The sequence below is a fragment of the Etheostoma cragini genome, chromosome 5 (assembly GCF_013103735.1).
Source record: "Etheostoma cragini isolate CJK2018 chromosome 5, CSU_Ecrag_1.0, whole genome shotgun sequence".
Classification (NCBI taxonomy): Eukaryota; Metazoa; Chordata; class Actinopteri; order Perciformes; family Percidae; genus Etheostoma; species Etheostoma cragini.
In genome coordinates this window covers 28324845-28350351 of record NC_048411.1, presented here as the reverse complement: position 1 = coordinate 28350351, position 25507 = coordinate 28324845, and the positions used below count along the sequence as shown (strand labels likewise).

Below are 25507 nucleotides of genomic sequence, written 5' to 3'. Positions count from 1 at the left end.
TCTCTCTCTCTCTCTCTCTCTCTCTCTCTCTCTCTCTCTCTCTCTCTCTCTCTCTCTCTCTCTCTCTCTCTGCAGTAAAAGTTGGCCCAGCTAATTAAACTGCTCTGAAAGGTCCCCACAAAAGATCTTCGATTACTACATTGAGACCCAGGCTGCATAGTGGTTTCATAGCTGAGGTTATGAACTAATGTATGTTAGTAGTGTGGAATTTATCGTTTAAATTACTGAAATCTTCCAAGGCTATGGCCACATGAGGCTGTGGGCACAACTGAAAGAGAACCGTAGCTGCCTATGCAATATCCTTGTGTGGAGCAGCCATTGTTTCTTTCTTAGTAATTACGTCTTTTATAGATTCAAGCTCCTCGACCTCAATGCCTCACACAAACTCTTCTTTTTTTCTTCTTTCAGAGCATAAACCACCCATTATCCATCAAGGACGGCTGCATTGGCGCATTGAAGTCACCTGCCATTTTCCATTAAAAAACACAACTAACAGGTCACCATAAGGACCATTACAGATGGCTCAAAGACTAGCATTATAAACCCCTAAATTTTGGGTTGTTAAGCCAATCAGTACTGTACTATAGCCTAAACAGGAAATCTAACCCCCCCATCGTAGCTGGGGAGTCACACCAATATGTGTTTTGGAATTTAAAACTAAAATATAGCTTCCACCTCCTGGTGAAATGTGATGCGATCAAGAAGACACATCAAGCAACGCATTCTCATGAACGGGTTCGTACGATGTCGTTTGAAAAGTTATGAGCAACAATTCGTATGACATCCTACAAAATTACGAGTAACAAGATGACAGTTAAGTATAGTGACCTCAAGTCACGTCAGGAGGTCAGGAGGTGGACCAACCCTAACCTCCTCACTTCACCTTCAACCATAATTTATTCCACAAAAAATAAACATAAAATGTGAACCTGTAAAACCTTTGCCTGTCTTGAGCTTAATGTTATGGTCAGTTATCATTCCTAGTATTTAGCTCTACTTTTTGCAACCATTTTGTAGATGCATGACTTGAACCACAGAGGACTGACAAAGAGACAAAGTAATGAATTGGAAGATCTTTCCAAGGTTGTTATGAGTCTTTCAATGACTGAAATTCTGCAAATGACTTAGAGCACAGCCCTCAAAATGATTCACTCCTATGTGTTATGGTCTTTTAGTCGATAACGTGCTTTTGATCTAGAAAATAAAGATCCTCTATCAAGGATGGAGAACTGTGCACATTTCAAATGCAATCATCTGTTATTCAAGTACAAAGCTTCCAATGATCCCTGCCTTCATTCACAAATGAAAAATGAGAAAATGTGAGGTCTAAAAGAAAGCTAAATGATGTCCTGAGAGTGTAAGAAGTGCCAAACGGTACTTTTCCACGTGATAAGAGAACAAATGTAGGGAAGTAGACCACCAAGAGTCGCCCTGTGAACACAGTTGTACCAGTGACCGAACCTAGTGCCATACTACCCGAGAGAGCAACTCCCTCCGGGTGAGTCCAAGCTTTAGGGCTCCTGCACTCTGCCTGCGTGGCGTGAGCGTGTCAGCTGCGTGGTGTGTCCATTTTAATTTCGGCTCCCATGTTAACAGGTTAGGGCTCACACACCGCCTGCGTAACGGGCACGTCTCAGGCGCGGCTCGAGCCACGCCGAAAACGAGTGCATGCCAGAAAAACAACACGTGAAACACAAGCGTGTTGGAAGCGTTTCCCAGGCAACATAGAATACAAAAAGATGCTTACATGTCATTTTGACCACAAATACGTTTAATAAATGGCATTTTCATATTTGAAAGTCTCTAGGTATTGACATAAATGCAGATTTGACTGCGACCTGCGGCCCTGTTCTGCATGTCGTCCCCCTTGTCTTTCCCCTTTCATGTCTTTATCTGTCCTGTCAAAAACAAAGGCCAAAAAATAAGAGAGAGACCAGACTCTCTGTACAAATGAAATGTACCAGAGTCTGGTAGGACCAGGCTAAGTTTGTTTAGCAGTAACTAATCATTAGTGCTTGAATCCCAGTCAATCAGTAACTACTCATTAACTAACCGTTCATTACTCATTCATTCCTGACTGTACAACGAACACTGTTGACTCTGTGCAATATATCCTGTATCCCATGTGCCATCATCATTACAACTGTGAATAACTTTTCATTTAGTCAATTTTCAAAGTGCAATTTAATTATTCATGTGTAATTTATTGTATAATTCTGTTTGCTATATTTTGTACACTTCCCTACCTCTGTACACTTACCTATCTTTGCTGTTGCAATCTGTAATTTCCCCACTGTGGGACAAATGAAGGTTTTTCTTATTTTATCTTATCTTATTCCTCATTAGTTAATCATTAACTACCTACTTTTTTGTGTACCTTATTGTAAAGTCTTACCGCAATTTTTTTTGGGAAAGTCAAAAGGGACCGTAGTTGCAGAAACACCTTTTTTATGGTTTTAGGTTGCAGCAAAGTGGCGGTGAATGTTACTTATCCTATTGAGATTATCACTTGTTATACAGATCTTTTGCTTTCCTCTTTCTGTAACTTATCCTCGTCCTTTCCCCTTCTCTAGCTTGACTCCTGATCTTTTCGTCTTTAGTTCCTCGCTTTTCTTATCTTTCTCCTTCACAAACTCTTGCCCTCTTCATCACTCAACATTAACATGAGTGAAACAAGACTTTCAAAGCTACACTACGCATTATCTGACCCACCACCAACATTAAAAACCTTCCTGATTTGTCTACAAATGATTTTTAAAGTGGTTTAGCGCCATTTTAAGAGGGTGTGTCGGGATTCGGCCCTTCGTGTTTGTTTCCAGAGATGGATGTTGTACATAGATTGTTTCCAGTTAACAAAGCCTGCTTGACTGCACAATGGATTGTGATTAGATTAAAGCTGCACTATGAGAGCTTTTGGTTTGTGTTAAAGCCGGGTATTATCTCAGAGGGACGACAGGGCCAAAACAGGACAGTGCTGAGAGGCTTTTATTCATAAAAGAAACACAAGCTCTGTGAAGGGCAAGCTGCAGGCACAGGAGGTCTCTCTCCTTGACAGCCAGACAACTTGCATGATGCATTCAAACACAAAATACTTTGACTTATGCGGCTGTTTGTTGGGGAAAGGAGAAACGGAGTGAGAAAGAGACATACGAAGGGGAAAGTGTTAGAAAAAGAGAGAAAGACAGGGAGGGAGACAGAAGGCCTGGGGAGCATCCATGTCATTACATTTCCCTTGAACTCATGTCAGGGACCCTCTGCTGCCATCAGTCTGATGAAGTGTAGCTGGTGCTATGAGCAGTCAGCCTAGCAAATCACTTCACGGATCACAACACAAAAGCCCAGAATGCTCAGACCTCGGAGACTTTGCAACATTTCCACCATTAGCCCACATGTCAAAACAGCTGAGCACATTATGTCCTCCATGTTTACATGGCATGACACTTGGCATCAGGCACAGAGCAATGTCACTGTTGGGTTATGGCCCCCCTTTAGCCTGGCCCCAAGGGGTAAGGCATCTCCAGCCGCTCTGATTCAGTCAGAATTGTCTTCACACAGTGTGTAACACAGACTAAGTTAAAAAAAAAAGACAATATTCCAACTAAGCTGTTTTCACGGCTAATGAAAGTGATGGCCGACTTTGGCCGACTTTTTTTTACTGTGATTTTGTTTTTTAACAGCCTCCCTCTTTCATCGCTTCAACCACCTTCTTGAAAATGTCGCCAAAAACCTGTTGATACATAAGTCTTTCCTAGTGTTTAAAAGTGACTGTGTTTTGCTTTCTCTATTTGGGGGGGCATGCATTTCTACATCAGCCTTACAAACTGTTGGCAGCTCTGTGCGTTGACCATAGCAACGCACAGAGCTGACAGTAATCCTTAAACAGGAAAAAGGGCCAAACACTGTTGCAAACTGCGGTAAAAAAAACAATTGAGACACACTACGAATGCACTTGAGACATGTCCAAAGAATTCATCTAAAACCCGAAATATACTGGCATATCACACATGTCTTAGTTGGAAAATTTTAAATCCAAAAAAGGGCTTGACAATATCCAAACCCAATAAGCTGTTTACAGGACCTGTATCAAATATGATGTAAATGTACACATTTAAATATACTGTGTTCTCTTGAACCTGTGACCAGCAGTCATGTCCGTTCACGAGGCTGCTTTATGCTCTCTAAACACATTGCAATGGTAAAACCAGAAGGTGTCAATGTTACAACAAGAGTGCTATTTTATGTCCTGCATAAGTGGACACATAAGGGCCTGAGCTATACAACTATAACCTAATTACATGGTAATATGGAACACTTTAGGTAAAAAAACAATAAGAGTACCATAACAGGTCTACTTAATGTAATCCCATTATAGCTCCATTACCTTTCGACAGGGTGAGGAAAGTGGGAAAACATATATATTTTTCATCAGGGGCTTCTGGGTATCACTATAAAAGGGCATAAGGGATATAGCATCAACAATGGGTGTGGTGTACATGCCCGGAATGTACACTTGAGATCAAAACATTAGTTTAAAATGAATGTTATGACGCAAAAGAATGCTCTACGTCTTACCCACTGGTATCAGTAGTGGTATCCCCAAACAGACTACTTACTGCAGCAATGCATGTGCATCTCCGTGTACACACGTCTTGTTGTACATGACCAAGAGAGCCTTGCTATACATGGTCAGTGACAAAACCATTGAACATCTTATAAGTAGAGATGTTCCAATACCAACACCATTGTTGGAACAGCCTCTGATGCTGTCTAAAATGCTGGCATCGGCATCGGCAAGTACAGGAGTTTATACACGATCCGATCCCGTTTAATTAATCCCTGAATAAAATCCCCTTTAAAGTAGTTTTTTAAGGTTCTTTTACTGTTATGACTCGCTGTCAAACTAAATGATAAAAGAAAGTTCAATGGTATTCATTCTCTGTGTGTGTTCCTGTTTTACAATGAGTTTATCCTGAACCAGGCCGCACAACAATGAAAGTAATCATATCGCATCCATACAGGGATAGTAGTATAGAGCTGTTAAAACATGATTATATATAATTAGAGCTCTAATGTGTGTGCAAGTCCAAGCACACATCATAAACCTGCTTTCATTTTGTTTCGTTGATGTGGGACCTATAAAGGTGTGACGGCCTCTGACACGCACATACATGCTAAGGCATCTTTTATCTTTGTATTTTTTCACACACACACACACACACACTGGTATCAGGTCAGTACTCGGTATTGAACGATACGCTAATTCAGGTATCGGAATCGGTATCGGAAAGGAACATTTTTATCAGAACATCTGCGGTTATAAGTTGAGCTCACAGTGACAGAGAGAGATCCGAAGTTAACAAATGCAGCTGAAGATCCAGCTCATTCATAATTAATTTGTAAATGAAAAAGAAGCAAGTGCAAGTTCATTTCGGAATAACACACATGACACTGCACAACTCGAAGAGGTGTTATTATTATATCACAGGATCTGAAATTGCCACACGATGTGACGTGAAGAAAATTGTGTTAAAAACATCTGCCTCCTACCTTCGGTGAGTCCCATGTGGATGGTCCAGTAGTTCTGCAGACACTGCAGCTCCTTCTTCATGCCCCTCCTGCAGCGGCAGTCATACAGAGGACTAACCAGCAGCACTTCCAAGGCAGCCTGGCACTCCCTGTTGTTGTCCAGCATGGCTTCCTTCTCCTTGCCCACAAGGCACTGGCGCATCACCCGGTACCGAGAGCTGCAGTGAGGGTTCTGGTTGCACCAGTCACTCGCCTGGATGCAGTCCACCCATTCTGTCTGAGCTCCGGGCCCAGAACCGGTACCCGGAGATCCTGGAGACCCAGTGGCCAAAGACACGGACACAGCTGAGGGACCATCCCAGGAACTCGCTGCCTCACCTATAGGCGGGGACCAGGGGACAGAGGTGGGGGGGACAAGAGACAAAGGGGCTCAGAAAATTGCAAACTAATGTGTGTGATTTTGTGCTTGTTGATTTGTCAGGGCTTCAACTAACAGTTATCTTTTTGTTGATTATTTTCTTGATGAATTAATTAGTTGTTTGGTCAACACAATTCTCACTCCGAACTTATTTGGACAGTGGCTGTCAGCATCTGAAGCGACAAAAAAAGCCCTTCAGCGTGTTTGTAGAACGTTTTGGGGAGAGCAGAAGCTACACGGGGATGGCAAGTAGTATATAAGGCCCATATTCCGGATGTGGAGGTTGGTTGGCTTGGTGGACGGGTCAAGCACAGGTCTTTCACCCAGGAGATCAGCGTGTTTTCTAAAGTAGTTTTTTTCTTTAACCGTCCCATTACTCCCACGTGTTACAGAAGCGTAAGCCCACCCGCAAACTTTTCCTAAACTCAACCTTCCTGTTCCAGCGAGTCCCGGACCTTCTCCCCAACATAACAGCGTCAAACGGGACGCCAATAGTCCCGACCAACCACGTTTAGTTAAAGCGTGTTATATGAGGCAAAAGGAGACTTTTAGCGTCAATGACAACAACAAAGGCGCCCGACCAAGCATCTGTATTTTACAAGATGGGAGTGAGGGTCTGTTAGTTTCCCAAAGCCCAAGGTTTTTAAATGTCTTGTTTTGTCCACAACTCATACAATATTTAGTTTACTGTCTCAAAGGAGAGAAGAAACTAAAAAATAGTCACATCTAAGAGGCTGAAATCATTAAAATGGATCCTTAATTTTCATACAAAATGACTCAAACCAATAAATCCATTATTAAAGCAAATGGCGATCAATTGAGTAGTTGACACGTAATCGATCAATCGAATAATCGGCGCATCACCAATGTGTGTGCAAGTGCAAGTACACGTCATAAACCTGCTGTTATGTTTTGTGGATGTGGGACCTGTACAGGTTTAATGGGCTCTGACATGCACATACATGCCGAGTCCTCTTTTACCAAGACAGTTCCATTCTTCATGGTTCACATGAGTCTAATACATCTCTCCATGGGGTCTTGTTAAGTTCTCATTTAATTCATATTCAGTGCTTTACCTGTGCTTATCTGTACTCGCTTTAGTGCATCAAAACCTTTAAAACCAATCCAGTCTGCAGCTTTCAGTTTCCCATTCAAATCAAATTAAAGGAATTCTTGATCACTGAAGTGGAGGCTATTTAATTAATTAATTGCACCCAACTCACATCTAGGTTACCAGAAAAATTACAGATAACCAAAAAATAAAAAATAAACAGGGATCCTTGGAGCAGAGACTCAGGTGAGGCCGCTTGACAGGAGTCAAGATTACACACGCGCACCCTCACTTACACACACTCACACACACACACCAGTAGAGACACTTCTGGTGAAATGGCAAGAGAGACCCCGTGTGGTGTTATTGAACATCGGGCTCAGAGAGGAGAGGACACTGCAACAGAACCAGAGAGCAACGGCGAGAAGAAGAGAAGAGAAACGTGAAGTTAACTGTAAAAATATTTCATCAGTCAGAGGATTTATAACTCAAGCACTGGCTTTTGTGGACAACACTTGAACTGGCATTGTCCTGCTGCTGCTGCTGGTGGTGATGATGATGATCATGATGATGATGATGATGATGATGATTGATTTTCTCATATTAAAACCAAAAGCCTAAAAGCTGTTTACGTCATGAGATTTGTATTCCAGCTATGGATGCTGCTGTTCTTTAATGGATCCAGGATGAGTATTTTCACTTGCATTGAACAAGTTGTACCTATATGGGTAACAATTTCACATAATCTAACCTAATCTCATTTTGAAAATGAACGCCCTATCTATCAGTATATGGCTCCACATTAAAAAAATATATAAAATAAAAAACAGAATACGCCTTGTGCCCTCAGACAACTCCTGCATGAGAAAAAAGTGGACACATAGCAGAACATGCTCCTTGGCAATAATTAGGCAACTGATGTCAGGATGACCCAAAATAAAAAACAATAACGATTGGCAAACAATTGTACATATTACATATTATTTCAATGTTTCACTTCTCACCTAAGAGCAGGAGAAAGCTGGAAACGCACATCCACACAGTGACAGACTTCATGTTGTTGGAGAGATTAGTTAGGGTCCAGCACGACTGATATTTCCACCTTTATTAAAGGTTAATTCCCCTCTTCGGATCCTTAACCCAGGTGCAGGCTAACTGTTAAAAAACAATAATAACAATTTAAAAAAAAAAAATCAATATCCTCGTTACCCACGCATCTCCGACAAAAAAAAACTCGGATCCCAAAAATAATCCACGGTTTTTTGTTTTTGTTTTTTTGAATAACAGACTAACCACGACACAGTCAAATACTCTGGAATTGGGGGAAAAAATAAAAAAATCAAATGCCAATCAATCAGTCAATCCATGAAAGCAGTTTCTCAGGGTCCGTCTGCGCTGCGCTCATGCCGACCAACTACTGAGACTTGATCTCTCCGCATTATAAGGGCTCAGACTGCCAGCTCCGATTGCCCCTTGGAGACAATTTGTCCCTAAAACATTCCTTAAACTGGCGTGAAACGGTCTGTCAGCTGTGCCAATACCTCTAACGAGATAGTAGAAGTCATTGGAAAAGTGCTCCAAAACGCAGACTGGATTGTATTCCCCACACCCCCAAACACCACCACTGACTCTCTCAAAAAGAAGCTGTGCGCTCCTGCGTGAGGAAGTGAACGCTTCTTTTGCACCGACTGCATGTGTGTCCGTGTCGAGACATCACGGCACTTTATAGAGAGGAGTTTGTGTGCGCCTGCAGAGGGCGCTGCCGGAGGGAGGATCTCATTGGAAAACGGGGGACTCGGTCACATCGATAATAAATGCTACCCTATAGAAAGATTACCAAGATGTTCCTGTAATCTTCCTGCAGGGCCAAGGTAGCGTGGGGGGGGGGGGATGCACCTGTGGTACTCAGCAGTGAAATCCTAGTGACCTCACTTGGCCTGTTTTCTCAATCTCCTGGGGATTTATTGCTGCAGGATGCTGTGTGAACGCCTATACATTTTGGGAAACAATTTCTGTGATTCATGTATAATATCCTCCTTACACGATGACTATCTCTTTCATAAGGGATATCTTTACAGCACTGGAAAGAGAGATGAGGCCACAACTCTAACACATCAAGGAAGGAATTAGGAAGCAATAATAAGTGTGTAGGCTACTTGCACTCCTAGGAATATCCCGTCTTCCAGCACATAGGGATTCTTTTATTCGAGTAGTTAGCAAGACCAATAGGCAAATTGATCTTGCTAAATACTTGAAAATAGGCAAAACTTCCTTTTGTTGGCTTACAATTTAAGGGCTTAATACTCACATGTCATTGAAATTTGCATATGTTTTGAGGGTTTTAAGGGTGGACTGTACAATGGTGATGAAAATGTCATTGTTCCCATTAAGCACCAGACACATATGGGTTTTCTCTGATTGAAAGAAAGATACAAAAAAAAAAAAGATAACACAATGCCTGGTATTATATTTCAGCTGGGAGGAAATAAGTCCACCACGCACAGAAGAATTTGCCATTTCTTTCAAAGTGGCTTCACATTAAACAAAATGACTTTGCTGTGCATCACTGCTTAAATAGTGCCCGGAATGTCATAAATCTTTACAAATCTTGAAAACAAAGTCTCCATTTAGAGGCACTGACAGTGACAAACTGCAAGGCCACTGACTCATAATGATGTTTGACTGTCAGCCCAGCCTTCCATCCAAGAGGGAAAAGAGCTCGCCGCTATAATGGCAAAATGAGCCTCATTCTGCCTATATTGGCCCTGGCTTATTCTCGTCTCCACCCCCCCCCCCCCCCCCCCCCCCCCCCCCCCCCCCCCCCCCCCCCCCCCCCCCCCCTTCAACCCCCAAGAGTTTGAAGGTTCTGTCATGATGGGGACACTGAAAAGCATCATCTCGGGCGTGAACGTATCCTGCATCTTTCCTGCGTTGGTGCTGCAGTTGCAGATGAAGCCTATTCTTCGCTTGATTTTAAGCAGAAATGCATACTTTTCAGACCCAGAATGGCAGCCTTGTACATTTATTTCCAACTATTTCCAAGCCGGACAATTTTATTCTTTCATTTGAGCAGATAACAAAGAGGCCATTTAGTTTAAGTAATTTTCTCACTGAGTTTATAGTTGCTGGAGCAGTAGGCTCCAGAGAAGGAAGACATTTCTAATAACAGAAAAAAGGCACGGGATCAAGAGAGAAACATTGTGGATTCTTATTCCAGCATCAAATATTTTCCATCCATGATTGTGCAATGTGGATAAATCCTCTCCTCACATTTTCTTTTTCTTGAGCCAGGCTGCCAGGTCCGTGGTGGGACATTATTTGTGTTGACATAGCACGATTCACCCCCTTTGTGGGAATTTTATTGCTCCATTCTGACTTCATAAAGCATCTGCAGTATTTTTTCTCCCTGTGTACAATTAGAGAGGGTCCACAGAGAAACACGCACACACATATACAGTCACACACATGTCCTACTGCTACACTTTTTCAAAAATAAGCATATGCTTAATATGCACTTGCAGCCACACACACCGACACACACACACAGATTATCTGTATGTCAGATAAACGTACTACCACATAGCGGCTCAAGACCGGGAATATGGGGAATGACATATCTGGATATAGAAGACATTGTTATCACTATTGAGGGAAATCAGTGCCTGCCTCTGAGAAGTGTGTCTAATATGGTGAATATAGATGATACCATTATGAATTCATGGGATATGAAATAATGATACAGATAGCAGCCAAAGTTAAGACTCTGGACAATAACTTGTGCTTAGTGAGACAGCTGGGGAGTTTGAGAGTGAGCTCGTACATACTCTCATGGGTCAAATAAGAGCTTAGACAGTCTGAAACTGTCACCTTGAAAGCAGGACAAACTAACTTGCATACAAATGTTGTGTATGCAAGTTCATTTGTGCTATAGTTCATGTATGGATGCCTGCACAAACGCTTCCAGAATGACTGTGCGTAGATAGTGTGCATGGTAGTCTCAATCAACGGAGTACATTTCCAGGATAATTGCCTGACAGCTTTGTCCCTCACCTTCCCCTCTCTGCGTGTTGCCGTTCTCAAAATCACTTTGCTACGGGACGTAACAACAAGCTCCGAGTTCACAAGCTACACGCTGAAAAAGGCCCATCTTCAAGACAATTTGGATCGCGCCACACCGCAAGGCCGGCTTTACGCTTTTGGGGAATGATTGAAAGATAAACAAAGAATATGTTTACAGTGTGGACTCCCTAACTGCGACATTTTGGGACAGATTGGTGGGATTATTGCAGTCTAGATCGACCACAAAGGTCCCGTGGCATAAAAATGTCCCTTCACGGGATTTTTAAACAGTAATATGAGTTCCCCCAGCCTGCCTATGGTCCCCCAGCGGCTACAAATGGTGATATCCTGCTCTGCCTTTGAGAAAATGAAAGCTCAGATGGGCCAACCTGGAATCTTGCCCCTTATGAGGTCATAAGAGGAAAGATGAAATTCTCTTTTCTCCACCCAGAGAATATGGCCCAACCATGTGAGAGAGACATCGTGGCTTTCAAATGAGCCAAGTGGCAGCCGGTCAAGGCAACACCCCCAGCCTCCACCTTGCCCCCCCTTTCTCCTTCTCAAAAGCTACAGACTCAGAAATGGCACACACTAAGTGGGACTGGCTCTAGTGGCTGTGATTCTGCACCAAGGTTGAATTTTGGGAAAGAGACTTCAGATAAAGTATTAGGGGACCACTAAGGTCTATATAACAGACACTTCAGATCCAGTATTAAGGGGATACTAAGGTCTATGTAAAAGCCTCCAAAGAACATCATGTCAGAGGTCCTTTAGCCGGATAGTTCTGGCACTGCTGGATGTCCCTTACCTTCCGCTTTCTTTGTGTTTACATTTTAACCTCGATTTTGGGGAACAGGGAAAACCTGGAACGCACGACAAAGGCGGGACAGCTTTTTTCTTACAGAGAATGATTGAAAAGATGTAGAAAGAATGTTCTTACTGCATTAACTTTCGAACTGACACGTTGTTGGACTTGTTGGCGGGGATTGTTGTGGACAAAATACACATGGCGATACACTGGTAAGAGCAATTGATGTTTAACCTTCTATCCAGCTGGTTCCAATAGCTCACGGGACTGTATTATGTGAACAGTTGATTTCATCTCATATTTCATGAGGCGTTTGCTTCTGCACTGTGCATATGCTCAACTAAAACAAGTTCCTATGTTGGACTTTTTTGCAGAGCCACACAACCCAGATGTTGTCTTTTCCCCTGGAATGCATCTGTGGTGTAGCCGGACCTTATTCCACAGCGCTGTGGAGATAGGGCTGGCAATGTGAGACTGTGTGCTTGGCAATGTTTCCCAGGTGAATCCAACCCATTTTGTGTTTAAAACTATCTAGAAAAACACATTGATTTAACTATTGATCCTCATGCTTAGTGTCTCACCCAATAATACTTTCAATTAAAGGGGTGTTGATAAGGGTTTGCTTGGCCACACAGATTTGTGAAAAACTAAATTTAGTTTAAGATATATGTGAGGGCAAAGGTCGTATCTCTCTCTGCTGGTCATGTTCGCTGGAGAGATTACTATCCCGCGCGCGCACAGAGAGAGAGAGAGAGAGAGAGAGAGAGAGAGAGAGAGAGAGAGAGAGAGAGAGAGAGAGAGAGAGAGAGAGAGAGAGAGAGAGAGAGAGAGAGAGAGAGAGAGAGAGAGAGAGAGAGAGAGAGATTAAGCATGACTGATTCAATTAGAAATTATGGGCTAATGAATGTGTATCTTGGGAGACCTGTACGGCATGCTTATTAGGAGACACAGCCCCAGTTGAGCAAGGAACACGTGTTGTTAATTTGCAGTATTAAATCAATTACATTAAAAATAAAAACCACGAAGAGTATATTGTAGCTCTATTCCATCCTGTTTTATTCAGTTCAGTGTAATAAGAGAAGCTAAAGATGAAACCTCTGCCTGTGTGTACTGTACGGTCATCAATTATTGACGGTTGGAACTTTCTGTTGCAAAATATCTTTAAAAAGTCTCCACTGTAACTCTTGATTGAAAGTCTCTTTTGAAATATTAAAAAAGGACACAAAAACACATGGGGCACAAAGTATTTGAGACCTCTGAGCTTTCACACAGCCAGTAGCGTGTGTATGAGATGTAGATCCCAGAGTCAGCTCAAATCAATCTGTTCTGGTCAAAGCGAGAGGGAAAATAGCCCGATGGAATAAGCATCAGTAAACTCAATTGTGGAGACGGTGGAGTGACAAGTGTAGCATTACGCTTCTTTTAAATACTGAGCAGGGTCTGTGTTTTTTACTGTGCATTCTTCTGGTGGGCTCACAGTTAAATGGAACAACAAAACTGCTGTTGTTCTGCACACGTGCATATACGTTTTTGTTGTGTAGAGTACGTTGACTTTGTTTTGGGTTGTTTTGAGCGAATACGGCCGGCAGCACATATCTGATGTGACCTCTGCTAGACTCTCTGGAGACTTTTGACCAGTTAGATCCATTTGTTTTCCTGGCATTTCAGACATTGTCCATTTCTATCGCATTACTTTGACAGAAATTGAATTTACTCTGATGCATTTTTATGTATCCTAAGTGCTGTTCTGTTCTCACTGGGAGTATAGCGTTTCCAGTGTGCGTGATGATGCAAAAACACGGACAAAAGAAGGTTTTATTTCAATGTGTGTATAAACTATAATGCTTTGTTTCGTTGTTGGTGTTTTTTTTCTTCTTTGAAAATGGTTTCAACGTAAGCATTAATCCTTCCATGTAAGCACCATCCGTATGGGACTCATACATTGTTTAGATGCTGTTTTAAACTCTTACAAGAGCATATAAGAACACTTAGAGGACAAACATTATCAGTGCGCTGTTGCCATGCTGGGCTTTCTGTCTGTTAGTCTCCAAAAGATTGCCATCTTTCTGACTGTAATGGCAGCACACAGTGGGGACATGCACTTATTCCTATCAAGGAGGACCAAACAAAAAAAAAGCATGAGTCCGCGATTTTTCCTCAGCTCTTATTTCTTTCACAGTTTTTTTACAGGTAATGACATCAACAGAGATATTCTACACTGTGGATTAAGTGGCTGGTCACTGTTTCAATTTCATTAATTATCTGCAGAGCTGCAAACCGTGGTGCCGCTAGCCCATCTCGTTAAACACGCCGTGGGTCCCAAACGGGATGGTGACAGGGACCTCTGCTCTTCCCAGCTCAGTGAAGGTCTTGGCATCCAGGACCAGTAGGAAAGTACTTTTCTCCTGGGAAAAGGAGGGATGAAATAGTTTATGTAAAGAACAAGGCCACAGAACACCCTGCTCACTAGAATGGTAATGAAAGTCCCAGACTGTGAGATTTATATGTATGATCAGGTCACACAAAACAGGCTGTTGTTGTGAACTATTTGAAAATATATATAGCCAGGGGCGGGCTGGGACAGAGATTCGGCCCTGGCAATTTCATCCCATACTGGCCCAATTTCAGACAGGGATGCTATTTACTTTATATTTGCAAAAACCAAGGCTCATGGGAGATTATGGCACCAGTAGCACGCGGCTCCTGCACACTGCCTGCGTGACACGTACTTCCCAGACGCGGCACGAAAACGCGTGCTTGCTAGAAATAGGATCGATATCTATTTTTCACATAACACACAAACGTATTGGAAGCGTAGAATAGAAAAATATGTTTATATGTCATTTTGACACAAATACATGTAATATTAATATTAATCATGTTTCCTTTATTAGTCCCACAAGGGGAAATTACAATTTACACTCTGTTGTTTTTACACACGTTACACACAGGCCTGAATTACACACACATGCTCAATACATATACATAAACTAAATGGAGAGATGTCAGAGTGATTATTTAATAAATGACATTTTGATGTTTGAAAGTCTCTAGGTTTTGAAATAATGTAATTTAAAAAATATATATATATATTCTGTAGCCTATTTGGCCGTCAATACTGCCGGCGTTTTCTTTGCTGTTAAATCTGTCAAATCAGCATCTATTTATCTTTAACGTGAAGTATTCTACTGCTTGAGTGCAGTACATTCCCACAACTCTGTAACCTTATGTTATTTCATTATTGGGAAACAGACATGCGTAGAGACAGGGCTAGCAGCAGCAGCAGCGCCGCGTCAGGCATGTAGGCCGCCACGCACCCGTGTGTCCGTGTCCAAGGAGTACTACTTAAGGGTGTGACCGGCATTTTAACTTAAACCCCAATCTTTTTTCTAATCCTTGTTGTTGTGGTGCCTCAACTTTCGACTTAAAGGTGCTATAGGTAGGAAGGTGAAGATCCAGGATTTAGCCAATGAATTAGAACATCGACAACTTCTCAGTCCCTCTCCCCCTTTCTGCTAAATCCCAAATGGTCTCCTAAGCCGCCCCCCCTCCCCCCGACAGAAAGTGAATGTGTGTGCCTGAGCAGTGATTGACACGCAGTTAGACCCCCCCCCCCCCCCCCCCCCCCCCCCCCCCCCCCCTCCTGGCCCTGTTTGGTGTATCTGAACAGGGTGCATTGGATTTTTGGAAATCGCCCTACAGGCTGAAGGTGGTGCCGGAGATATGAAACAATATGCTTCATGTAGTACTACTTGAATATGGGGTCAGTTTCAGCAAATATGACAGAAGGTTAGTTTTATAAGTTTTACCTACTGCATCTTTAACTCAACAGCAACGACCGCTGAACACACACAGTCTCATAGTCACCTTTTATCGGCTAAAATCACCTGCCTCTCAGACAAAGTTACTCCGTTAGTAAACTTTTAAAATGTATCTGTTCATTCATTCATTTAAAGCTTCTTTTGACGCTGTCTTTTAGGCTTTGAAAACTTTTTTTTCAGCTTATCGGGTTAACAATCTACGATTACGGTAATGTAAATCAAGTTCCATGGACAATTTTTTTTGAAATATACAGTCATGCAACTGTTCAAGTGTATATGTGATTTTGTAGCATTTTCAGAGAATGTGTTGCACAAACTCATAGAGAAACTCATCTTTGAAAACTGTGGATTTTGCATCTTTTTTCTTTATATTTCTCAAAGCACTGTGTCAACGTGCATCGTTACAATCTAGTCAAATGAAGATTGTCACAATTCAAGTGACCGATGTCTGCTGCTGCTCTTCTGATTGTTTTTGTGTTGTTTTGTAGTACTTGTTAACTCACTTCTCTGGGTGTGATGATAACTGACAAGACCACTCCATCATCTTCCTCGGTAGCTTTGGGCGACGCAACAAAGACAGGCTCAGACGGGTACAAGCCGGGATAACGCCACACCTAGGCAGGGAAGGTTACATAAGCATCCGCTTCACTCAGAGCTGTTTCATGTTATAAAACAAACTCGCAGCCTCCTCGCCCTCAGTGATAGAGAAGCAGCAGTAGAAATAACTTTGATGTCAACAGTTAAGATTGACTTCCTCCCTAAGAAGTATTTGATTGATAGAAACCTTAAGCTCCTTGGTGTGGACATCCATTTTGAGCAGGGAGTCAGCGAAGACGTGTCCAAAGCCACACGAGTAAAAGTAGCGGTAGGGTCTGCCATTGTACTGGTCATAGTTGATCTGAGGGAACTCAAGGCCGCCGTATTGCAGAAGCTCATCGTCGTGAAGTTCCTCGTGGGTCATGAAAACCTGCAGGGGTCACAGGAGGAAGTGAGGATTTGATTTGCAGCGCAACTTTTACATTTTAGCCCAAAATGTACCCAGTTAATACACACCGGCAGACCTGATGTACTGTACACATTTGAAGGCTGGAATCAATACTGCATTACTCTCTAAAACACGTACAGTAAATGGACACCTGCACAGGATTCCAGGCATTCATTTCTAACTTGAATAAAGATAAATCCATTTCTTTTAGTTTTACTTTGAAATATACAGTAGATATACCTTCAATTGCAAAAAAACAAACCTAGTCCTTATAGTAATTGTGGAAGCCAGCAGCACTTTTATAGCTTTCCTTTAATTGTTACATGTACATATCACCACACTCTCTAAGAACAGAGGACAGTGTCACTCAGGTAGTCATGGCAACTAAAACATCACAATTTCTTTAAATGTTTCAGCTTCATTCTGCCATAAGCAAATGTTGGACAGCCACGAAGTTGACCGAAAATTGGCAACCAACTGGAAACGAGAGAACATTCAGTCAACTGCACTTACTGTGTGTGTGTGTGTGTGTGTGTGTGTGTGTGTGTGTGTGTGTGCTGTTGTGACAAATGACAATTATTCAGCCGCATGGTGGGCTCCCATTTCAACATCATTGTTTTCTGCTGTAAGGCATGAAATCTTGAAGTACCTTTAGTGTCTCATCATACTGGATAATTGCGTGTGGCAGTGAAATGGCTGCATTTTTCATGATCATAGGGTCCATATTTTACTTGATTCCAGGAAAACAAGATTGAGTGTAATGATTGGCACTCACTTAATCTTTTATGAGTCTCACCTACTGCATCTTTAAATCAACTGCAAAGATGCTCAGTTAGTAAACCTCTGAAATATAATCTGTTCGCTCATTCAGTTAAAGTTTCTTTTAATGCTGTTTTTTATGCTTTGAAAACTTATTTTGGGGGGGGGGGCGCTTTAGACTCTCGCTTTTCTGGTTAATAGTCTACAATCATGGCAATGTAAATAAACAGAAATACAACTGTGAATGTGTGTTTGATTCTGATGTTAAGTGAGTGTAATTTAACGTTTAGCATCTAACTTTGTATACTCTATGACCGTTTGATCCTACCTCTCTTGGTTTGGTCTTCTTTGCTGTGGCTGTATATTTATGCAGAGTGACAAGGTTTTGGTCCAGAGGAGTTTGTTGATCCACAGTCAGGGGCAAGACATATCTCCTTGGGAGGTTTCTGCACAACGAGTTGTAAAACTGCCAAACAAAATCAGACAGACGTGAAAAGCTGTGAGCGGGGCTCCTTTTGACTGAAAGGTGCAACTCAACCACAGGGACGATCAGAAACAGAAACACTGACACAAAACAAAAATAAAAAAATGTATATGGCAGGTATATTTTTTTGAGGAATCTTGATGTTATTTGTCAGGTAATTTTTTTTGTGGTAAGACTTCACCCCATTTAAAATTGCAGAGATTTCAAAAGCTTATTGCACACCCACGCACTCACACGTCTATTTTTCTGGTATGAATAATTCTTCAGTTGATATCGCTCAGTAAAAGCCAGATCTTCAATCTGAGCTGCTTACTGATGACAAACTAGTAAAACATTAGTATGCCAGTCACTCTTTGAATATGTGTTTTTGGTTATGATTCAGTGTCAAGCTGGATGCATTAACCTTGTCCATTTCTTCTCCTGGGCTTCTGCGGAGATTCTCCAATGTGAATTCTCCAATGACCTCACCATCGTCCCCACAGCACATGTCCATTACCAAAAACCCGTCCTCTTCAAAAGCATTGATCTGATGCATTGTGAACATGGGCGCTGCACAGTACTTCACCTCACTCTCCTGTTGAACCAGTCACATCAAGCAATCAGGAATTATTATTGATAAAATAAAACAGCTTTATCAAGGCTTTTGTTGCAAACAAGAAGGAGTTTCTGTGTTGGTTTTAACATTCAAGACCAAGCGCATTCCCTGGCACTGCTGCTACTGTGTTGTACCTTCACATTATGAAGGTTTGATATTGTATGCTTAATGGGTATGCTGTGTAATGAGATGAGAAAATTGAGAGTAACAATGTATGAGAAAAGGCTACACCATCAGAGTGTGACTTCATCAAAATAAATAAGGAAAAAGCTCCGCCATGCATGAACAGATTAACTCGCAGCTTTCCTTTTCTGTTGTGACAATTCAGCAAACAGGTGTGTATGTGTGTGTGTTTCCTACCTCACACTTTTTATGTACTGTATGTCTACTGCTGTATGTCTACTGCTGTGCAGTAAACTAACCCACCTTGCCAGTGTGGCGGTCGACCAAGTGGAAGATGGTTTCACACTGAGGATCCCAGGTCATGACTTTATGAAAGCTCTTTCCCTGGATTCGGTACAGCATGAACTTGAGCAGGTCCAGCTTGATCGGCTGCTCGATGAACACAATGTAGTTCTCCGACATGACTGGAGAGGGAGGGCGCGCGCAGGGCGAAATGTTTGCATTCAAAAAACACACGATTGACAGATCGTATTTATCATAAATAATCGTAATGTAGTGGGATGACACATTTAAAGGTGCCATATCATAGTCATTTAAGGTGCATACTTGTGGGATAGGGTTTCTACTAGAACATGTTTACATGCTTTAATTTTCAAAAAAATATGTTTTTTTTCCTAATACTGTGTTTGAATATACCTGTATTCACCCTCTGTCTTTTAGCACTTGTCTCTTTAAGACCCAGTCTGCTATGATTGGTCAGCGTATTTGGGTCTACCTGTATTCACCCTCTGTCTTTAAGCACTTGTCTCTTTAAGACCCCCACCTGAAAAAGCACAGTCTGCTATGATTGGTCAGCGTACTTGGGTCTTCCACATCTCTGCACCGTCATTGCAGCCGGGGAGGGACTGTTAGTAACGGCACTTTCTACCTATATATAGTCTATTTGTGACATCACAACAGTAAAAAGGTCCTGACGGCTTGTTTAAAGGATCAGATTTGGAATAAAAGCAGTGTGCATCTCCAAGTGGATTGAGCGTTTTGAAACTTTAAAAGTATTATTATAGCACCTTGCCCTGCTTTGTAGTAAAAGACATTGAAATCTCACTTTTTACAGCGTAACTCATCAGTGAAAACGCTGATTCTGTAGACTAGTTTCATGACACAGTCGCCCCACTGATATGCCTTGTGGATATTTTCATTAACACATTTGAAATGGGTCATTCATGGGTCACTTATTGCAAAGCCATGTGACCTGCAAACACCATTTCAGGTGTGAACCAAATTTGGAAAATAAATGGTAGGGCATTATGTCTGTATGCAAACTGAAAATGAGTTTTCAAGTGGATTGTTTGATTGGACCAGTAATGGAGGGTTTGCACAAAAAAAAAGAAAACGATCCCATGGGACTTCTGAATCCTTTTTGCAGAAGCACACTGCTACTCCATTTTTGTCCCATCACTTTGCAACCTAAATCTTTCTTGCCCCAGCCCCACCAAAATGATTGTACTAGCGGATAAACACACGGGGGCAAAACCCGCCAATCTACAGTAGCTCTAATGCCAGGAGTAATTATGTGTTGCCTTGTATAACTGTACATTGCATGTGAGATTTCTTGGTGCCAGACAGTCTGGCGGAGCAAGGGTGGTCTGCAGGAAATATAGACTGAGATGTTATCAGGGAACTGGCGCAGTGCAACAACCACATTGAGCTACATTGTGTAAGAGCAACAGTTGTGCTTGCGTTGGCTGATTTACATCAGTTTAAAGCTTCATTATCAGTGGTTTTGTCATCAATTGCTTGAAAATTAGCTGACTAGTAACGTCCAATCATGTTCATACAGGTGTATTACTAGTATTACTTTTCTTTTACTCCCCCTAATTCTTCAAAAAAAATGAAGAAGAGACTTCAAGGCTGTTAAGCAAGAGTACAAATCCAGTTGGATATATTGACCTTATCCTGGATTCTGACCTAAGTTTCAGTAGTCACATTAAATCAATAACACTACTGCCGAAACATAATAAGGATCAGGGACTTGTTGTCAAAACTGATACATTCCATTTCTAGCAGCCTCAACTAATGCAATGTGCTGGTCTGTCTACAAAAATCAATAAGACAGAAACTACAGTCAAAAGTTGATTATGTGACTTTTTATCACAACAGACACATAGTGTAAGAGAAAGTGTGTACTTTTGTGCAAGAGTCAACGGCAGAGCTAGTGAAAGCTGAGCAGAAAGACAAAGGAGCTGCAATTGTCCTAAAAGAATCCGGGAGAGACTAGAATTCAAATTAGTAATTAATAAGAGCAGGGGAAAAACTGAGCAGCTCTCTTTTAGTGAAGCATGGACTCACCCTGTCAGTGCAGGCGGAATAACGGCATCTCTCATAGAACACATTACTGTAATTCTACCTCAGTATACATCCAGCATGCATGAATACTTACTGTAAAGAATGGGTTTGTTATGCTGTAGTGTGTGTCTCACCAAAGCTGTGATAATAGGAAGGTTTCCTGGATTCAGCTGCACGAATGGAGCAGATGACTTCGGCCCCATCCAGGTCTGCGGAGTCCTCCGTTGCTTTCTCCCCAGGAGGAGGCACACGAATGATGTTGTAGAAGAAACCTGAGGAGGCCCAAAAACAACTGGTGTTGTACAGTATTTGTTAGGATGGAATCCAGTGGCGAATCCAGGATTTTTTAAGTAGGGTGGCCCAGGATGGACAGTCATGAAAACAAAGTCTGCTTAGAAATACGGGAAATATTGGATTGGATAGAACAACACAATGTACTTCTTCTAAATAAAACATCACATTCATTATTAAATTCCCCTTGTTTCCAATTTAAACAATTTTTTTTTATCTGACTACAATAGACCTTTTGTATGGGCTCGGTCTGCCACTTTTTTTTCTCTCTTCTTTTAAACAATACCAGTGCTGCTTCCATGGTAGCAGAATTTATTATACTCACCATGGAAACATTAATTGGTGGTCATATGACAATGGCTGGGAAGATTGGCACAACAGGCAGCCAAGTGACACTAATCCTAATCTAATGCAGTGGACGGGTGTGTGTGTGTGTGTGTGTTGGGGGGGGGGGGGGGGGGGGGTCGTTTCAGGGTCGGGCGGTGCCACCCGGTGCCCCACTCCTAGCCCTGTACTTGGATAGATCAACGATATTAACATAAATACAGACGTTTTTGGATGGAGCTCATAATGATATTTACATGAATACTGACATATTTTGATAGAGCAGATGAGGACTATTACATAAATAAAGACATTTTTGGTTATGCAGGAAGGCAGGTGGGAACGAAGGTTACCGTTTTTCCCGTATGAGTTGCCCATGTTGTACGTGGCTCCCTCACGGTCATAGTGTGGGTGAGCCGTAGCCGAGTTGACAGCAATGTATTGACTCCAGTCCACCTTAAATGAACAGGATCATCATTATCGTTGTTGCCCTCATTGTTCATTATCAATAGTCCCCCCGTCTCCCTCGTCCGTACCCTCTGACTGTTCATCAGAATCAGCATTCAAAAGAGACTGTTACACCACTGACTCACCTTCTCCTTCGTCTCCAGGCTCTGTGGATCCACTCGTCTCATGTAGTTGGTTTCGGTGCTGACATAATAGTCGCCCTTGTACTTGACAAAGTTCACACTGGCGTTATCTGTGGTCTCTGTTCACACATACAGATGTCAAGAAAATTTTTTTTTTAAAGGAAAGGTTTTTAACACTTGCATGAAACCACATGAAACTCATTGTTCGGACAGCTGAAAACTTCTTTTTCCATCAATTTCTTAGTTCCTACTTAGTTTGTTTTAGAAGCGTTATGCTATGCTTCAGATTGATCTTTCCCTCACAGACTACTACACACAGACTAAAACACATTATGATGTAAGACAGGCTGTCAATGGGCTCCAAAGCAATATACAATACAGCACATACGGTCAAGGCGGCAGTCTGAGAATTGAAGAAGAAAAAAGAATCAGAAAATATATTTTTCTCTGACAATTTGTTTGACTTCTACTCTGTCTGTAGCAATCTGGCACAGCCGCTTCATGCCAAAAATGAACTGAATATTTTCATTAATAATGCATTTGGCAGTGCGGGTTCTACTTTGCACTGAAGGGGATTACACATATCATCATCATATGCTACATGTAAGCAAGACACACATACTCGGAACCTGAAAGCGTGAAAAGAAGCGCGCAAAGATGTTCTTGCAGGGGTCAGGCATGGCTAGGGTCCCAAACTCTGACACCACGATACGGTTCTTCTCTGAATTGCTGACGTATGAGTCACTTCGCAGGAATCGGCTGTTGTAGGTGACGTTGCCGTCACAGATGTGGAATCGGTGCATCATGGCCATGCCGTCAAACCAGTGGGTGTAACTGAGAGACAGTGGCAATACTGTATCACTACACAGACGCAAAGTATCAATCTTTTATTATACACATGTTGGTCAGTTTGTCTGCGTGACGATCTCATTTTGCAACCATAAAACTGAAGTGATATGAACAAACTAATAAAACAGATGTTGACAAAGTTTCCTTTTGGGGACATCATTTGAAATTGGGCAAAATCAGAAGTTGGAAAAAAGGTTATACATTGCAATATGTTGCAGATTATTGCAATATGTTTAAAATCACAATAATATTGTATCGTGGTATAAGTATCATGATGGTATTGCATTGGGTGGCGTCTGGTGATTCCCACCCCTAGTAACTACTGTTATTATCATTTAAAGATATAGCGTTTCACATTTCTGCATTAAAATGTGTAATGTCTAAATGTCTACAGGTAAATGCCATTTCATGTATTTATTCTTTTTCCAAATGTCTCATCAGTGTTCCCACCCAGATAAATCTTACATTTTAACACAAAGCATGACAATTGGCTTCATATTCTGTACCCTCTGATCCCTCCAGTCGCTTTTACGTCCGTCAAAACATGCTACACACCAGATTTTACACCAGAGGGTAATTGTAAATCATACAATGTCAAAAAGAAAATAAGAGAAAATACTCACAATCAAAAGTTTGTGTTACGATTGAGCTACCTCTATAGAGACTCCTAGTGTCTGACAAAGGACATATTGTCCATTTAAAAGACAAATCTGTATTGTTTGACAATGCATATTAGTGTTATATGTCTCCTGACTGTTTAGTTGTTGTGTTAGAAGACCTGTCAATCAGTTTTGGTGTGATAGTTTTCAATCCTATTCTTGGAATATGATACAGTAACTGTTCTGTATCTTGTTTTTTGTAAAGTGTCATGCTGGTAAACTAACAAAGCTCTCTTGATGTACTGTAAGTACTCCGTTACAGTAAATACTGTAACATCCGGACATTCAATATTGTATTACCTGCACTACTTGCAGTGTACAATTTATTCACTGTACAAGTTGTGATATAGTTTTCATTGCAAAATGTGTTTACTACATGAATTACCTTAACATTTATTTCTGTAACTACATGCACTAGACACTTTGTTCTAGGATTTTTGAGGTAATGTGTAATGAATGCTCTTTAGTGTTTAGGTAGGTAGAGGACTGGCTGTGTGTATGTGTGTATCTTATATTTTTTCTTTTTTCCCTTTTTGTTTTGATTTTGCCAGCAGAGTCACGTGTTTTGGAAATCCAGTTTGAGAATTTGGTTTTGTGTTTACAGTTGCGAGAAAATGGGTGAGGGTTTTAAGAAATGTACAGTATCTTAGCAATCGAGAAACACTGTAAGTTGTTTCTTTTCCATAGCATTGTTCAAATACCTGTCATTCCCAAACTCAAACTTTCCAGGACCATTCCTCAGGAAGCTCCCATTGATCCAGGATGGAATAGTTCCTGTGTTGGTGGTGGGGATGGGATCAGGGGTTTCCTCCGCAGAACGCACCAGAGGCTCGATGCTCTCCAGCCCTTTGGCCTGTGGACATCGCTGCCTGCTGGGTACTGAGGAGAGGAGAGGAAAAAACAAAGTCTTTAAAAAACAACAACAAAACCAATCAGACTAATAAAAATGTACCTACCTAAATTTAAAATGAACCATCAACTTTCCATCCTCCCCCACAGAGCATAGATATCATACGAAAACTAGGTGACTGTCAGCTGGTCATGTGACAACGGCTACAAAGCTCTGAGCTTCGTGAAGCTGGCTACAGACCTCCGCCACAGCCCGGTCTCTCCATCTGTATGCAACCTCATCACATTAATGCATGTTACTAACTCGACTTCTTCCCTTTCCCTGGAGTCTTGTGCACTCTTGCCCCTCTCCTCCCTCCTCCTATCGCTTCCTGCAGGTGTTTCTGGCTCTGGAGCTGTGGAGTCTGGATCTGTGGTTGGAGTCACCTGCTGCCTCCATGTTCCTGTTCGACACCCTCTGCTACAATTCCCCATGTCTCTCTCTCTCTCTCTCTCTCTCTCTTTTTCTCTCTCTCACCCCTACCGGTGGAGGCAGATGACCGCCCACCCTGAACCATGGTTCTGCTCGAGGTTCCTGTTTTTCCTTGCCTCTTACCTGCTCTTTTAGTAAAAGCGCAGTGAGATACCTGTTGTTGTGATTTGGCACTATATAAATAAAATTGAATTGAATTGAATTGGTTCAGTTACCCAAGAGAAGGTGATTGTGCTGCATGTCGTTGTCAGTGGTTCAGTTACCCAAGAACGGGTGAAAAGAAACTGTAATGGCCACTCATCACCCTAACCACTCCCTACGCATTCTTGTACAGCAACAGTCAATATGGCTCGCACAGCAAAGAAAACCGTGAAAAATCCTACAAATTTCAGTGCTTTTCATAGCTTTTGGAACGTATAGTTCATGAGATCAGGCTGAATAAAACACTCTCTGTTTCTCCCCTTCTCACACACACACACACACACACACACACACACA

The 25507-nt window shown here is 41.8% G+C and overlaps 2 protein-coding genes and 2 long non-coding RNA genes across 4 annotated transcripts in view; 2 read left to right on the top strand and 2 right to left on the bottom strand.

The window, feature by feature from the left end:
• LOC117944462 overlaps positions 1-1664 on the top strand; it is an 8176-nt gene extending 6512 nt beyond the window's left edge. The window contains exon 3 of the long non-coding RNA XR_004656582.1: positions 1546-1664. This is a non-coding gene — a long non-coding RNA (uncharacterized LOC117944462). The remainder of the gene's footprint in view (positions 1-1545) is intronic.
• The window catches only part of LOC117944449 (GDNF family receptor alpha-2-like), a 62872-nt gene extending 54172 nt beyond the window's left edge, over positions 1-8700 (bottom strand). Inside the window, exons 1-2 of the mRNA XM_034871268.1 lie at positions 8000-8700; positions 5548-5904 (exon numbers count right to left, since the gene is read on the bottom strand). Of these exons, the coding sequence (XP_034727159.1) occupies positions 5548-5904; positions 8000-8051 (409 nt within the window). The 5' untranslated portion in view covers positions 8052-8700. The remainder of the gene's footprint in view (positions 1-5547; positions 5905-7999) is intronic.
• Positions 8701-14009: 5309 nt separating this feature from the next.
• Positions 14010-25507, bottom strand: part of bco2l (beta-carotene 15, 15-dioxygenase 2, like) — a 16772-nt gene continuing 5274 nt past the window's right edge. Inside the window, exons 3-13 of the mRNA XM_034871266.1 lie at positions 24390-24567; positions 22803-23014; positions 22184-22299; positions 21944-22046; positions 21110-21247; positions 18933-19093; positions 18315-18485; positions 17756-17893; positions 16468-16650; positions 16187-16297; positions 14010-14267 (exon numbers count right to left, since the gene is read on the bottom strand). Coding sequence (XP_034727157.1) covers positions 14151-14267; positions 16187-16297; positions 16468-16650; positions 17756-17893; positions 18315-18485; positions 18933-19093; positions 21110-21247; positions 21944-22046; positions 22184-22299; positions 22803-23014; positions 24390-24567 — 1628 coding nt within the window. The 3' untranslated portion in view covers positions 14010-14150. The remainder of the gene's footprint in view (positions 14268-16186; positions 16298-16467; positions 16651-17755; positions 17894-18314; positions 18486-18932; positions 19094-21109; positions 21248-21943; positions 22047-22183; positions 22300-22802; positions 23015-24389; positions 24568-25507) is intronic.
• The window catches only part of LOC117944468, a 23880-nt gene continuing 13256 nt past the window's right edge, over positions 14884-25507 (top strand). Inside the window, exons 1-2 of the long non-coding RNA XR_004656587.1 lie at positions 14884-15000; positions 24131-24135. This is a non-coding gene — a long non-coding RNA (uncharacterized LOC117944468). The remainder of the gene's footprint in view (positions 15001-24130; positions 24136-25507) is intronic.